This window comes from Eublepharis macularius, chromosome 19 (genome assembly GCF_028583425.1).
Source record: "Eublepharis macularius isolate TG4126 chromosome 19, MPM_Emac_v1.0, whole genome shotgun sequence".
Classification (NCBI taxonomy): domain Eukaryota; kingdom Metazoa; phylum Chordata; class Lepidosauria; order Squamata; family Eublepharidae; genus Eublepharis; species Eublepharis macularius.
Window position 1 is genome coordinate 16,972,721 of NC_072808.1, and position 16,495 is coordinate 16,989,215.

Here is a 16,495-nt window from a genome sequence, read left to right on the forward strand (position 1 = left end):
ATCGCTGGATCGTTCGCCGTGGACGATCACGATCCGCCAGGTCAAGATTGCGTGATCACCATTATCGTGAGGTTTTTTCGATCGTAATGCGGATCGTGCCCATCTCTGATTCAGAGTTTGTATCTGCGATAAGTCTTTGGTAGAAACTATTGCACATTTCTTCTTTTTCTGTGTAATTTATTCAGAACTGAGAAGAAAGTTTCTGGATCCTCATTTGAATAAGAAGCCCATTTGCTCTTCTAAGTATCATTTAAGGACTCTTGGCAGAACTGTATTTTTTTTCTAATTTTTTTTTATTAATGCATCACATATTATTACATTTCAATACAGTCCCAGTTCTCCTATGATACATCTTTTACCCCTTTTGTAACCCCCCCCCACATGGTGGCCATCCTATAACTACAAATTAAATTTTTAGCCACGAGCACATTTTTTCCAATTTTCCAAATATAGTTGTATTGGCTTCTCCATTATATACCCATTGAAAATATGCAGTCCATTTCTCTTTTATCTCCTCCATTTTTCCATCCCATGCCTTATCTTTTTTTAAACATTCCAACATATCCGATTGAATATATTCATACAAGTAATCATTCCATCTTTCTAAGGTCCATTTTAACTTCTCCTTCCAACCGTATGCAATCACTGCATGTGCAGCTAGTAACATTGCTTTGAAAATATCCTGGTTTTGTTTCTCAATTCTAGTGTTTCCCAATACACCCATGAATAATAGATCTACATCTATATTGAGGTTGACCTTACATACCAATGCTATTTTTCCCCGTACCTTTTCCCCAAAATCTATGACCTTTGGACACTCCCACCATAAGTGGGGGTCCCACCCTTCTTTTGCATTGCAATGCCAGCAGTTAGGTTTCATCCCTTTAAGCATGTATGCCAGTTGGGCAGGAGTTCTATACCACTTCATGATAATCTTTCTTTCAAGTTCTCTATACTTTTCTAGCTTAATTGCCTTCAAATTCACCATTAACTTATTAACCTCCTCAGAAGTTATTTGTTTTTCTTTATTCCATTTATTTTTTAGAGTTCTAAACATAAACTCCTTATCCCTCACCAATTCAATGTTTAATACAATGTTGGATGTGTGTAAATATATAGCTGCTGCAATTAAACGTTGTTTGTTTTTAACGAACATTGAACAGCAATAAATTTTTAGTCAGATTGCTGTTTTTAATATATATTGAGCAGCAATAACTTTTTAGCTATATTGCTATCTCTTTCTGCTCGAACAGCCTATTGGCTTTAAGACTTAGATAGGATGGGAATTATATATTCATTGTATTCGTTTATTGCAGAGATTAGATAATTTCTATGACAACAAATGGAGATGTTTTCCTCCCAGTTTCTTTGTAGTGGTGTAGTGGTTAAGAGCGGCGGGACTCTAATCTGGAGAGCTGGGTTTGATTCCCCACTCCTCCGCCTGAAGCCAACTGGGTGACCTTGAGTCAGTCACAGCTCTCTCGGCGCTCTCTCAGCCCCACCCACCTCACATTGTGATTGTTGTGGGGATAATAATATCACACTTTGTAAACCACTTTGAGTGGGTGTTAAGTTGTCCTGAAGGGCACTATGTAAATCAAATGTTATTGTTATTATTTACAAACAAACACAGCCTTTTATAAATCCATTAGGGCTTCTTAAATTGACTTTTAAAAGACTGTAATGTTTACATTAAGTTCAGATTTCATTTTAAACCAGGTTATTTTTTAAATGAGAAATTTGCTGTAACTGAAGCTTTAAATTTTTTAAAAGGTATTTTGTATCTAATGTGTTTTTTCAGCTAGCTATAATAGTATAGTAAATATATAGTATCTCTGTGTTTATATACACACATATACATCGGATGAATCCACACATCCCGGCGCGTCCTGGCGTTGTGCTAAAATTCCAGAAGTGTGCGCTAAACTTCTGGAAGTATAGGGTCTTTCTAGCACAATTTCTGACTCATTGTGCCACAAGTCAGAAATTGCTCTAGAAAGACGCTATACTTGCAAAGCTTTAGCACAACTCCAGGACGTGTGGATTCAGCCATCATATTTTAATCCTCCCTGCAGGGTGGTTTGTGTTTTGCTCTGCTGCCAGGCAGGCAGCCTCTCAACACTTCCTGCTTTCTGTAGTCTCTGATTTAGCTCCACTGGCCCCCCCCCCGCCAATGTTTTCTTTCTGGTAAAGAATAGGGTCCATTGTTGTGCATGGTTTCATTGATAAAGCAACTTCCTGAACTAAGGGGAAGGGTGAGACGGATTCCTGGATCAGTCCCAGAGAGACCAGGGCTTTGCGTGTTTCCTCCGGGCTCCAAAATCCTCTCTTGATTCCAGTTTGTTTACAGTCTCCTGTTTCCTCTCCCTCCCTCCCTCTTCCGTTAAATCCTATTAGGGAAGTATAGTGGCACAGCTGCCATCACTGCTGAGCAGCCCAGTTGGAAACCAACATGAGTTATGTGAGGTGGGGGAGTGGGGTGGGATTACCGTTGTTGAGCCAGAAATAGGTAATCAATGAAAACAGGTGGTATGCTACTGTGAAATGGGGTTTAGGCCTGGCCTCTGACCTGCCCTTCTGCCCACAAATACGCTAAACTACTTAACCCCTGTAGTGCCACATCACTCTTTGTTGTACCGGAATTACTTTCTGTGGAGATTCATTTCTCTTTAGGGTTTTCAGCCTGTGGCTAGCTACCAGTGGAGTAGGGAGCTGGACACAGCCTGGCAACTGGTGGGGGGAGTTACTGGGTGGGTGGGGCTTGGCAATGATGTAATATGTCACTGGCGATGCATTGATACTACTCCCCATGTCCCCAGAAGTGACGTCACTGGGATGCTGGGACGCTCTAGGCTTTGGTCAAAACTCAGTGGTTTAACCATAGTTTTCCTAAATGCTAGAGTGTCCCCAGCATCCTCTGGTAACACAGAGATGTTGCTTCTGGATGCACAGAGAGTGACATCAGTGTGGCAGAAAGCCCTCACTAGCATCAGGGGATCCCCCACCCTCACCAGGGGGTGGTGCTCCTGAGAGGGAGTGGGGAGGGGGAGGGGGGAGAATTTGCCATGCTGGCAAATGCTCGGAAGTGACATCACAACACATTTACCATAGAGTTTTGCCTAACTTCTAGAGCATCCCATCACTGTTCTGCTGCTGACATAAGCATGATTTTAAAAACCCGTTTCCTCCCATTGGCCCTCAGCAACCTGACAGGCAACAGCGAGGAAAACCAGGAAGCCCCCCACTTCGGCAGGAGTCCAGATCGCCCAATCTCAGTCCCTTGATTATTGTGTTGGAAGTTCCGCTTTAAAAAACTATTTAATTCTGTTATGATCAGGCATCAGGGAGTGTATGCTCTTAGAGAATTCGTGTCATACATGTTTTAACAGGCATGGGCATTCTGGGTTTTGGCAAAAGTTCTACTCCAGCAAGTAAATGTAATGTGTAATCCAGACAAGCACGATTGTTAGACATCTTACACTGCTTATACCACGAGACTTCTGGGACTGCTTGTGCGAGTGGAGAGGAATATTACTATTTGGTGCTCTCCGTGTATATGGGCCCGCATTCTCCATGTAAGACCTTGGCTGGATGTGAATTGTAATCAAAGGAGTGGAATTACTGAATTGGAAGGGAACCTGAGAGCTAAGCTATAAGAGACAAATTACACAAGGACACGCACATGAAAAGAGTTGCAATGTTAGTTGGGAAACTGAGTTTTAAAAGAGCGGAAGGCTTTGCTAATTTCCCTTCTCTACAGAGCCAGTAAAGATTGCTCCTCAGAGGGTTTGTTAATTTCCTCTTTGCCTCCTAGAAGGGGAGGTGAAACTTGACAGAGCCTTCAGGCAAAGAGGAAATTAACAAACCCTCTAAGCGGGGATCTCCCTGACTCTGTAGAGAGGGGAAATTGACAACGCCTTCCGATCTTTTTTAAAACTCAGCTTCCCAGCTAACATTGCAATTCCCTTCATGTGCTCCTCCTCGTGTAATTCATCTCTTGTAGCTTGGCTGTCAGTGAGAAAGGAGGAATGTAAGTGAAGTAAAAGAAAATTGAATCTCGCTGTGATGGAACAGTCCTCTAAAGTGTGCTGCTAATCTTTGGGAGCGAGCTTTGTCAAAGATGCTTTGCAAACCCTGCTGCAGCAAGAATTTCCAAGCCCTTTCCTTGTTTTTCTCTCTGCCATGCAGCTGGCTTTTGGAAATGGTGAAGAACCCAGCCCGCTACTCTTGGGCAACGCTGTTCCATCCTCTTAGACTGGCTTGTTGTATGGAAGCTGACCCTGCTTTAAAAGTCACAGAAAAGGAGTCTCCTTGTTTCTCTTCCTGTTTTCAGTGCCTGCTTGTGCCTGGCACACCCTGATGCCTCTCAGTTGCCTAAGCTGCCCCTTTGTTTGGTGAGCAAGGCCACAGAGCACACCCTTTAATGCCTGGTAAAATTGTCCAGGAGCAGTCAAAGATCTTGTAGAGCAAAGGTGTCTAAACTATGGAGATGATAAAAGCTGAGTCTGCCTGGGTCGATTTCACCGGTTCAATTCCCAGACTGTAGTGGTTTTTTTCCTGACCTTCTGGCCACTACACGGCTTTTCCTTGGCTTTCCTGGGAGCGCTTATACTCCAGCTTTTTTAAAAAGTTCACTTTGTGGTAGGCTCTTCCCCCGTGCATACACTTTATTCTGTTTTTGGTGTTCCACCCTCTTCCCTCCGTCCCGTCCTCTACCAGCCCACTGCATTCTGATTGGCTACTCTTGTCTAGCCAGCCACTCCCCCTCCCCTCCTTTTCATTCTTCCCTGCTCCCCTCTTTCCTCTTAATTTTTTTTTTTTAAGTCCAGCACAGGAGCGATGAAAGCACATGGGAAGTTCTTTTTTTTGCTTTGGCACAGGTGGGAGTATTGTATAGGGAGCTAAATATCTGGGTATCAAAAATAAAAATATTAATATCAAGTTTTTGAGAGGTGCGAACGGCCACGTACAAGTTGATTCCATGCCTTTCAACTTGACTTAAGGGAAAGTGAGGAGTTATGTCCCCGGTGAAGAAGGGGGTATAAAGAAAAGTGACATAGAATTGGTTATGTTCTCTTTCAACATTTCTTCAACTCTGTATTGGATCCTTGCTAATGCTCTGTCTTCGTAAACTTGTATTTATTATATGGCATTGTTTATGGGAATGTCCTTGATACTGACTGTACAAATCTCACGCTGTGTAATCCGCCTTGAGTCTCAGTGAGAAAGGTGGACTATAAATGACATAAATAAATAAATGACATAAATAAATGACATAAATAAACTGATATTGCCTGTGCAATGACATCAACTCTGGGGAATATCCAGAACTAACAGCGGCAGCTCTGGAAATTGCTGGAAAGGTATTGTAAAACCATATTGTTTTCAGCAATTCCTAGAGCTACTGCTGTAGTTTTATGTAGTTTTGTTAAACTTTTCATTTTTAGCAGAGTTTTATTTCCAGCAAATCCCAGGGTAATTGAAGTCTCCCATGGCCACTATATCCCATCTCTTTGAAAGTTTTGTAATCTGGTCTAGAAATATATCATCCAAGTGTTCTGCCTGGCTTGGTGATCTATAGTAGATCCCCCGCCCCACAATGATATCTCTATTATTTCTTTCTTATATTTTTACCGAGGCTCTCAAATGACCTTCCGTGCTCAGATTCATGGATTCTCTTATAGATGTTGATGATTTTCTTTCTTCCTTCCTCCCTCCCAGGACCGTAGCGGCTGAAGTGAGGAGGCAGGTGTCCCGAGAGTACGGCAGTTCCCCACAGCTCTCCAAGAAGCATGGAGGCATCCCACAGTCGGTGAGTTACTCCGTACTGTGCTGGGGTAGGGGGTGGGAAGCTCTTCTAGAAAAGAGACTCTCTAGTGGAAGTATACTTGTAACCTAGTGAAAATAGGCCAACCAAGCAAGCAAGCCTTTATTGGCATATATAAAATATAAGATATTAAATACAGAAATATGTCCATACAGAATGAGATTTAAATTACAGATAGGAACAGGGCAACAGTGTAGCAAAATCAGTATAGGTTATTACTTGTCGGGGCGTATAGCCATGGCACTGTAGAGAAACTTTGCTACTATTTCAGTTATTTCCCCATCTGGGTTGTCAAGCAGAAACTGAACCTTAAAATCATCAGAAAACTCTGAAAGTTGGGCTAATATAGGATGTAGAAGATCCTGGCGTGGCGCCAGATAAAAAGAGCACTGGAGAAGAGCATGGGAAACCCAGGGAATACAATTACAGGACCCAATGGCATCAACTACACTGTCTCGGGCTCTTACAGCTGCTCATCCTCCAATCTGATATATGCCCTCATGTGCCAACAATGTCCTTCTGCTCTGTACATTGGACAAACCAGCCAACCTCTACGCAAAAGAATAAATGGACACAAATCTGACATTAGAAATGGAAACGTCCAAAAACCAGTGGGAGAACACTTCAATCTACCAGGACATTCCACCAAAGACTTAAAAGTCGCTGTGGTTCAACAGAAACCTTTCAAAAACAAAATCCAACGGGAGGCTGCTGAATTGGAATTCATATGCAAATTTGACTCTGTCAAGCTGGGACTGAATAGAGACTATGAATGGTTATCACATTATCACAGGTAACAGATTCCCTTTACAGAGGTGTGGTCTGGGGGAGCCCAGTGACTCCTGGTGTGGGCTTTCGGGGACCACAGTTCTCTTTGTCAGATGCAGCTGGCAGGGAGAGCTGTGGTCATCGAAGGCTTATACTACATAGGAATTGGATACTTTCACTGCTACAAACTAATACGGCAAACTGACTGCACACCAAAAGGAGATGTTTACATTTCCAAGCAAAGGAATGTTTTGACTGCCTCCACGCTAATTGCATTCTGTCTCCTTGTGATATATGTCCCCTTCTTTCTCCCCTCTCTCCCCTCCTCTTCTGTATTTGGCCAGTTCGGATCATGCATCTGATGAAGAGAACTTGATTCTCGAAAGCTTATGCTACAATAAAATTGGTTAGTCTTAAAGGTGCTACTGGACTCTTTTTGATTTTGCTACCACAGACTAACACGGCTAACTCCTCTGAGTCTCAACACAGTCCATCAAACAAGGACAACACCTGCTAAAATAAGAAATCCCATGAAATCTGCCAGATAAAATGGCTGAAGGAAGAACATTACATCTGGCCAGAGAAAAGGCTCTACGTAAATTGGGAGCCAGGAGTTGGTAAAGGTATACTGCTGAAAATAGGCAGTATCTAAATACCATAATCTAGAGAGTGTCAGCCGGGCAGTGGCGTAGCATGGAGGGGTCAGAGGGGTGGCTGCCCCGTGCACATAATTTTTTTTAGGGGGTGCTGCACCCAGAAGAGTCTGCACTGTGTCCACGGGAGGATGCCCGCAGTGCTCTGGTCATCTGCTGTGCTGATGGGGCAGCCGGCTCTCTGGGCACTGAGCTGGCCTGGCCATTCTGCAGCCAAGGAGCGTGCCGAGCTGGTGGCGGTGGCACAGGTGGCTGCTGCAGAGGGCTGCCTGGTAAGAGGTGGGGAGGCGAGTGGCTTAAATCGAGGGAGCGCTCTTGGGGGGGGGCTGTGCCCTGCGCAATGAAGTGACATCATCATGCAGTCCTGGGAGCGTGCGCACATGTGGTGCCAGGGGCACCACCTCCTGCCGGGTGCTGCCAACCCATGCTACGCTGCTGCAGCCGGGTAGCCGTGTCGGTCCGCAGCAAGATTTGAGTCCAGTAGCAACAAGATTTTCAGTGTATAAGCTTTCAAGAGTCAAAGCTCCCTTCTTCAGATACCATCTGAAGTATCTGAAAGTATCTTACGAAGGGAACAACACACTTTGTTGAGCATTCTAGGGAAGTAGAGTTTAACTGCTGGTCCCTCCCGTTTCTGCTTCTGGTACACTTGAACTGAACAGTGACTTAGCATGGGCTGCTATACTGCATTAAAAATGACTGGCTGCATTAAGACAAACAGACGTTTAATCATAAAACAAAAGTGCACACTACATCTGCTAGTACAATAAACTGAGCAAAGATAATAACAACGACAACAACATTTGATTTATATACCGCCCTTCAGGACAACTTAATGCCCACTCAGAGCGGCTTACAAAGTATGTTATTATTATCCCCACAACAATCACTCTGTGAAGTGGGTGGGGCTGAGAGAGCTCTGAGAGAGCTGTGACTAGCCCAAGTTCACCCAGCTGGCTTCAAGTGGAGGAGTGGGGGATCAAACCCGGCTCTCCAGATTAGAGTCCCGCACTCTTAACCACTACACCAAACTGGCTAAAAAGAATGTGACTAAAACACAATCCTCTAACACTGAATCTCACATATTCCTGATTGATTGATTGATTGATTGATTCAGTTTATACTCCGCCCTCCCTACGAACAGGCTCAGGGCAGATAACGATAGTTAAAACCAACAATAAATTCATAAATACAGACAATTCAATTCAATAAAAACATCACCCTGAATCCAGAGGAGTTAGCCGTGTCAGTCTGTAGTTGCAAAAAAGTAGAGTCCAGTAGCACTGTATCGACCCAGGGGCTCTCATCCCCCGTTCCCGCCGGCTCTCCTGCCCACTCAAGACTCCTAGGGGCTCTGGTCATTTGTCTGAAGCACCCCTGCTTCCTGGATCTTTTATGAGTGTGTGTACCTCCTTAGCAAGCAACACTGGACACAGGCTGGTAAAATATATCATTGGAGTTTATTAAAAGAAAGAACATGTGCTAGGCAGTAACCACTCATGAAAGCATTTAGGCAAGGCAGAAAACAAATAACAGCTTGCTGATCTAACTGTGTTCTAACTAGCTAAAGTACTACTTGCTGGCTGACTGATTCCCTGAGTTGGTTCCAAAGCTGGTTGATCTTACCAAAGTCCATCCATGCCAGCTCACTCTAGGCATGCTGGAGATGGTATGGAGCTAGAAGCTCTCTTCTTGCATAGCTGGTAGTTGTTAATAGGAGCAAGGCAGCAAGGCTGGTCAAAACTGGTCTGGAATGGTATGGAAGGATAAACTGCCTAGAAACAGAGGGCCAAGCTACAAGTAACAAATGACACTTGAGCAGCAAGTGTATTTCTCCCTGTTCACTTGCCCTCCACTCAATCCACTTGCTGTTCAAGTGTCATTTGTCACTTGTAGCTTGGCCCAGAGAGGCTTCTTCAAATCTGGAGGGGCCATCAGCCCACTGAAAGGAACTAATCAGGGCTTGTTTCTGAATTGGACGTTAACTCAGGGCCAAGCTACAAGTGACGAATGACACTTGAACAGCAAGTGGATTGAGTGGAAGGCAAGTGAACAGGGAGAAATACACTTGCTGTTCAAGTGTCATTTGTCACTTGTAGCTTGGCCCACAGTGGAGGGCAAGTGGAGGGCAAGTGAACAGGGAGGAATACACGCTGTTCAAGTGTCATTCGTCACTTGTAGCTTGGCCCACAGTGGAGGGCAAGTGGAGGGCAAGTGAACAGGGAGAAATACACTTGCTGTTCAAGTGTCATTCGTCATGTGTAGCTTGGCCCTCAGTGTGAAAGTTTAGGGAGTATGGCTAGAGCTGAGATCGGCACCAGTCGCTGGCCTTCTCACGGCCACTCTCACAGGAGGAAAGCAGCGCTGGTACACTTAATTAACAGAGACTGTGCCTTTCCCAATAAACAGGCCTAGTAAAAAAAATTGCAAGACATGAAGCCTGAACCAAAGTTTTAGGGCCAAGCTACACATGACGAATGACACTTGAACGGCAAGTGGATTGAGTGGAGGGCAAGTGAACAGGGAGAAATACACTTGCTGTTCAAGTGTCATTCGTCATGTGTAGCTTGGCCCTCACTCTACATTAGGTGGTCCGAGGCCTTCTTCTTACAAACACCTTTAAGACTAACCAACTTTATTGTAGCAGAAGTTTTCGAGACCCACAGCATTCTTTGTCAGAAGCATCTGACAAAGAGAGCTGTGGTTCTCGAAAGCTTATGCTACGATAAAGTTGGTTGGTCTTAAAGGTGCTGCTGGACTCATCACCTTGAATGGCAGCTATACTTTGTTAACCCCAAACTACACACCCCACGGGGTGGAGGAGGTAACCAGATAAACTGATGAACCAACCGATGGGAACCAGAACAGGGGGTTATATCCCACCCCCTCATAGGAGACTGTCCAGAAGGCCCCAGCCTCAGCCATATGCCTGGCAGAACATCTCTGTCTTTCAGGCTTGGTGAAAAGATGAAAAATCACGCTGGGCCTGGGTCTCAATCAGGGCTCATTTTGAGGGGGAACGCAAAGGAACGCAGTTCCAGCAGTTCCCCAAAGAGGTCACATGTCAAGTGGCCCCGCCCACCTGACTCTCTGGCATTTTGGGCCTGTTTCAGCCTGAATTGGGGCTGAAACGGCCCAAATTGGGCCTCTGACGGGTGATGGATCACTCTCCCGCTCATCATCGGCCCGATCCTGACCATTTTGGGCCCCTTTTCAGCCATTTTCAGCCCCTTTTTGCCATTTTGGGCCCAATTTCGGCCCTGAATGGCCGGGATTGGGTCCAAAACAGCCAGGATAGGTGATGTCAGGGGGTGTGGCATATGCAAATCAGTTATGCTAATGACACACTTCTGGTGATGTCAAGGGGTGTGGCATATGCTATTGAGTTATGCTAATGAGTTCCTCAAGCTCTTTTTCTACAAAATGACCCCTGGTCTCAATAGAGATGTAATAAAAGAGGCATTATAATTCTTGATTTCAGTATTTAACACCACCACCACAGTGATCTCGGGACCCTATGCTTGCAACTACTTACTGGAGTCAAAATGGATTCCTTCCTCCTCTTCCTCGGTGTGTGTAATAGAAGCCTTCTCCAGAGTGTTGAAACAATTATAAAAAGACTGCTGCCGTTCTCATTTCCCTAACCGAAGGGCGTCTTAAGAGGATTTAATGGGAAGAAGATGGATAAATATTTGGAGAGGCAGTCCTTCATGTGCCGCAAGGAGTCTGGATTAGCAGTGATCGATGACCATTGCGCAAATTAAGGATGTGAGTTTAGCCTTATCTCACTTACTAACCTGCTAACTTCTCTCCCTTTGTTTTCTTCAGGTGCCTTTAACAGAAGTGGTGGAGCCAGTGGACTTCGAGGAGTACGTAGGGAGCCACGTGCCGGATACCGACTCTGGCCCATTGCATGACCTGGTTGAGTTTCCTGCCGATGATTTGGAGGTGATCCACGAACCGCGGGACTGTCGGACACTGGAGCCTGGTGTCCCTGAAGATGGGTAAATTGAAAATTACAGCTCTTTTAGTGTCTGAGATATTTCTGTCTACTTGGAAACCCTTTCACCTCTCAGTATGAGAGCTATGCAAGAATTTCCAATGCAGATGACTTGGCAATTAGCTCGAATTTTCTGTCCCAGGACTTGCTGATCTTATGTTATTACATTGAATTGTCTTATGACCAGTGAAAACATTTGGCAGGCAAAGAGATCCTTAAATTGACAGCTTCAGTATAATAAAAGGAATTTGGAACACTGTTTTGGAATTGCAATTTAATTACAATTTGAAACCTGGATAAAAGCTTTTGGAAAGCGTATGTGTGATTCTTGATGAGTCATGCATCCAAGAAGTATAGGTCAAAGATGAAACTCTGCTAGGACCTGGTATGGTAGATTCCTGTTGTTGTTTTTTTCATGGCCTTTTCCTATATGTATGGATCTTCATTTCTTTACCAAAAATGTTCATATGTATATCCAAATGGGAGCCCTGACCTGGATAGCCCAGGTGAGCCTGATCTCGTCAGATCTCAGAAGCTAAGCAGGGTTGGCCTTGGTTGGTAATTGGATGGGAGACCTCCAACAAAGAACAATGTTGCAGAGGCAGGCAATGGCAAGTGACTCCAGTTAGTCTCTTGCCATGGAAACGCCACCAGGGGTCACCATAAATAAGCTATGACTTGAGGGCACTCTCCACCATCACCACCCAAATGGGAAGGGGGCTAGAAATCAAAAACTAGTTCTCTATTTGCTTTTTTATGGCGTGTTGAAAAATTAAGCTATAGGAAGACTTTAAAAAATCATAAAAACCTAAGGGCACAATCCCCCTCAGTGGCTTGTACGTTCAAATCTCTCCCTCTTTGTGGTGGGGTGGGGATGATAGGGGAACTAAAGAAATCCCCATGGGTAGCAGCATAAGTGGAAGGGAAGAATGGCAAAAGGGACTGAATTACCCCTAAGCGATTTCAAAACAATTGTGGATAAAACCAGATAAATCTTTGCAGAGAAAGTTAGCAGGGAACTTCAACTGCTCGTGCCCAACAGAAACACAGTGTTCCTAACTGCATCAGGACGTAGACGTGATGGTTTTAAATGGCTATTCTATGCAATATGGTGGTGGAATCTAGAGGAATCTAGCTTCGTCTAGATTCTTGTGAATTGTTTACTAAATGTGTGGAGAAGAGCCTGAACCTAAATCACCGTTGCAAATAAATCCAAGGAAGTTGCTTGCTTGTAGATAGTAGCCAACCTGCTATGTTCACATTGTTTCTTCTTCCTCCTGCAGAAAGCAGGATGCCCGGGTACGAGATGCTGTACAAATCTACGCGGAAGACTGGGTCGTTGTCCGGCGGAAGTAGGTTTTGATGATTCTCCGCTGCTCGTATAGCCTGCTTAGGAAAGGGTATCAGAGGAAGGTTCCTTGCCTGGGGGAGCCAGATGACATCTATGTGATTTCAGTTTTTTATATTTTGGATTAGGGGCTGCGTACCACTGGTTAATTGGAAATAAAGGAACGTTGGCATTCTAACACTCACTCAAGTAGTGTTAGACTGTTTGAGTCTAATACTATTTGAGTCTAACACTATACTAAAAGTCGGTGCACTTTTCAGAGAGCTATTATTCAGCTTTAGATCAAGGCTTTGATGGGAGTGGACAAGAAAGATGGAGAAAGGGTGGCCTGTAAAGTGTAGGGGCCTTTATTGGTTGCCCTTAGAATGTTCCAAAGTCAATGTACAGTTGTTATCGTTATGATGGTTGTTGTTATTATTTAATATTTTTAATCTTCTATCCCCACGAATGGGCTCAGAGCGGAATACAACATATATAAAATACACAAACATGTTCATTTAAAACCAGATAAAAAGTCAAGAAATATAATACAATTTCTAAAAGACAGCAGTACACATATTGTGTGAGCCAAACAGCAATTCGTGGGGCTGGATGGCCAACCACTAGACGTTAACAGAACAGGAGATAAACCCCTCCATGGCAGGAGGCTGGTTTCACAGCCCACCCGCCTCAACCACCTGGCGGAACATCTCTATCTTACAGGCCCGGTGGAAAGATAATTCCTGCTTTATTAATGTAATTTCTTGATCGCTTGGTACCCCAAATACTAGCTACTAAAGTCCTTTTGGCACCCATGTAGTTATGGCTCTATAGCATTCACCCAGTTGAGTTGTTGTTTGAGTCACACATGCCTCGAATAAAAGATGTGGATTAGGGCGTGTCAACCCCGTTCCAGAAGAGCTTGTTCCGTCCAGCCAGCAAATACTCGGTTTCTGTATAAGCATTTCAGTGTCTCACTCAGCAGACTGTGGTTGATGATTTACCTTACTAATTGTGTGAGCCCAGGTGATCTTGTTGATTCAATATGCGTTGAAGGAAGGACAGGTCGTCTGTGTTCACTGTGTGGGTGACATGTATTTACTTGCTAAAACATTTATATCCTACCTTTCTTCGAAATGATTCGAAGTAGCTTACAGTCTGTAGGTGCATCAGTAATATATAAACTATCGTGAATATTAACAGTCGTAGACAAGCTGTAGATAAAAGACAGATATACTTTTAGATAAAACTGAGAAGAGCCATGTAAGCCATCTTTGGTCCCCCCTGGGGAACCCACGTAAATAGTAAGGTAGGACATGAGTGAGCAACCCAACCCGCCAACCAACCAACCAACCAACCAACCAACCAACCAACCAACCAACCAACCAACCAACCAACCAACCAACCAACCAACTAACTAACTAACTAACTAACTAACTAACTAACTAACTAACTAACTAACTAACTAACTAACTAACTAACTATTCAATCACTGACTTTTTTCTGAACTGAAACATCCCAGACTCTTCAGCCTTTCCTTACAGGAAAGGAGTTCCAACCCTCTAATATTCTTGATTGCTCTCTTCTGTACTTTTCCCAGTTCTGCAATGTCCTTTTTGAGACATGGAGACCAGAACTGCGCTCAGTATTATAAATGAGGCCACACCATAGATCTTTACCTCCCTGAAGGCTCTGTCAATTTCATGTCTCTACAGCAGAGTAGTTTTAAAGACAGAGCCCAAGGAGATTGCTCCTCAGAGGGTTTGTTAATTTCAACTTCACCTCCCCTAAGGCTCTGTCAATTTCACCTCCCCTTTGGGGAGCTGAAGATGAAATTAACAAACCCTCTGAGGAGTGATCTCTGCTCTGTTTTTTTAAACTATGCTTCCTGTTTAACATTGAATCAGTTGACCATATTTGGTGGATCAGTTTATTGGCATCCAACTTTGCCTGGCTTTGACATTCATCTTCCCTTTCTGGAGAGTTATGTCCCCAGGTAGACAAATCCCATCCAAGTAGCACCGTATTGCCATCCATCAACTGGGGGATCCACAACCTAAACCTGAAAGCTCCTTCTGACTACAGGGTTGCTTTTCTGGAGGGATATTATTTAGCCCAATTATTTGGCCCTCACAAAGCAGCTGCAGTACAGATTGTAGGTTTGTCCAGAGGATGATGCAGCTTCTAGGATATGCCACAAGATGGAGGTAGTAGAATCTGACAAGAAGCGGTGTCGCCCTGAAAGATTCACAGAAAGAAGAACAGCACTTGAAACCATTTGATGTGTTTGTCTTTACTGAGAGCCAGTTTGGTGTAGTGGTTAAGATCAGCAGGACTCTAATCTGGAGAGCCGGGTTTGATTCCCCACGCCTCCGCTTGAAGGCAGCTGGGTGACCTTGGGTTAGTCACAGCTCTTTCAGAGCGCTTGCAGCCCCACCCACCTCACAGGGTGATTGTCATGAGGATAATAATACCACACTTTATAAACCACTCTTGAGTGTGACATTAAGTTGTCCTGAAGGGCGGTATGTAAATCAAATGTTTACATCTCCTCTGCTTTCCTGCCAGTATCTGTATCCCCAGTAGGTAGTGATACGCTGGTTGTTGTTGTGGAGATAATAATGACATACGTTGTAAACTGTTCTGAGTGGGTGTTAAGTTGTCCTGAAGGGCAGTATGTAAATCGAATGTTGTTGTTGTTATTTTGTCCTGGTTCAGGTACCAAAGACTGAGCACCGTGTACAGTGCCAATTCGGCTGACAGGCAAAGGGATCGGCAGAAGGAGCTGGCCAGGCAAGATTTCGAGTTAGATATGGTGGCCGAGGAGCACAGCAGTCAGGGAGATTCAGTAAGTCTAGTTGGGCTTGTCGAGGCTGGCTTGTTGGAGCAGCAGTGGGCTGTGGTGGCCACATGACCAAGGGTGATAAAAGGTGCAAAGCCATTCCTCCGGCCATCTTTTGCCATCCCCATAACATTGTAGAAAGAGTGTCCATCTGGCCTCAGAACAGAGGGGACGTCATCTGTGATCTCTGCATGCTCAGGCTTTCGGTCTGGAGGGAGGTTCCCCAACACTCCCGACGGCTTGTGCCTTGAACTGGAAAGACGCATCAAAATCTGAAAATGTAGAAATGCCAAGCGTGACTGTAGATTTTCGAGATGTTGCCTGGGGCTTGCCCATAGGAAAGATGGGTGGAGAGGCTTGCAAGATGAGGCTATGCGGGTGCCCCCTTATGTTATTTATAGCCCGCCTTTTCCACTAAGGGCTAAACTACACGAGGTGCCCAACGCGTGTCGGATTCTTGCAAGTTTACCTGGGTAGTGTAGTTGGCAGCAGGACAGGTGGGAAAGAGTCAGCGAGGGGAGCCTGAAGCTGCCAGATGGCTAACAGCAGCAGAGGGAGCTGCCGCCACCGCTGCTGCTAGACACAATCATCCCTTCTCATTCCCCTCTCTATGAGAAGGGATGGTTGAGTCTAGAAGTGGCGGCGAGAGCCTCAGCAGCTCCTTCTCCGCTGCTAGCCGCCTGGCAGCTTCAGTCTCCCCTCGCTGACTCTTTCCCTCCCGTCCTGTGGCTGCTGATCTGACATGCCCCCCCCTCTTCCCCTGAACTCCTGGAGGAAAACCTGAGCAGAGCGGACTTTTACAGAGCAGTAGAGCCAGAAGGATGGAAGGGAAAGATTCAGTGAAGGGAGCCTGAAGAGACCTTTTTGCCGCTTCTAGCTGCCTGTTAACTTGGGGCTCTGCTCTGCTGAAACAAAACATGCCGTACTACACCGTGCAGAAACTGTGCAGTAAGAACAAGCTTACAGCAATAGACAGTATGCAGTAGTATGGTCTACAGTCCCTATACCTTCAACCATCTCTCTGCACCACTTCCTTACAGCACAGCCCTATTACCTATTAATAGGGACCTGTTAATAG

The 16,495-nt window shown here is 44.8% G+C and overlaps 1 protein-coding gene across 1 annotated transcript in view; it reads left to right on the plus strand.

Moving 5' to 3' along the window:
- Positions 1-16,495, plus strand: part of DOCK6 (dedicator of cytokinesis 6) — a 135,177-nt gene that overhangs the window by 14,857 nt on the left and 103,825 nt on the right. The window contains exons 2-5 of the mRNA XM_055003920.1: positions 5,722-5,812; positions 11,077-11,252; positions 12,532-12,600; positions 15,294-15,423. Of these exons, the coding sequence (XP_054859895.1) occupies positions 5,722-5,812; positions 11,077-11,252; positions 12,532-12,600; positions 15,294-15,423 (466 nt within the window). The remainder of the gene's footprint in view (positions 1-5,721; positions 5,813-11,076; positions 11,253-12,531; positions 12,601-15,293; positions 15,424-16,495) is intronic.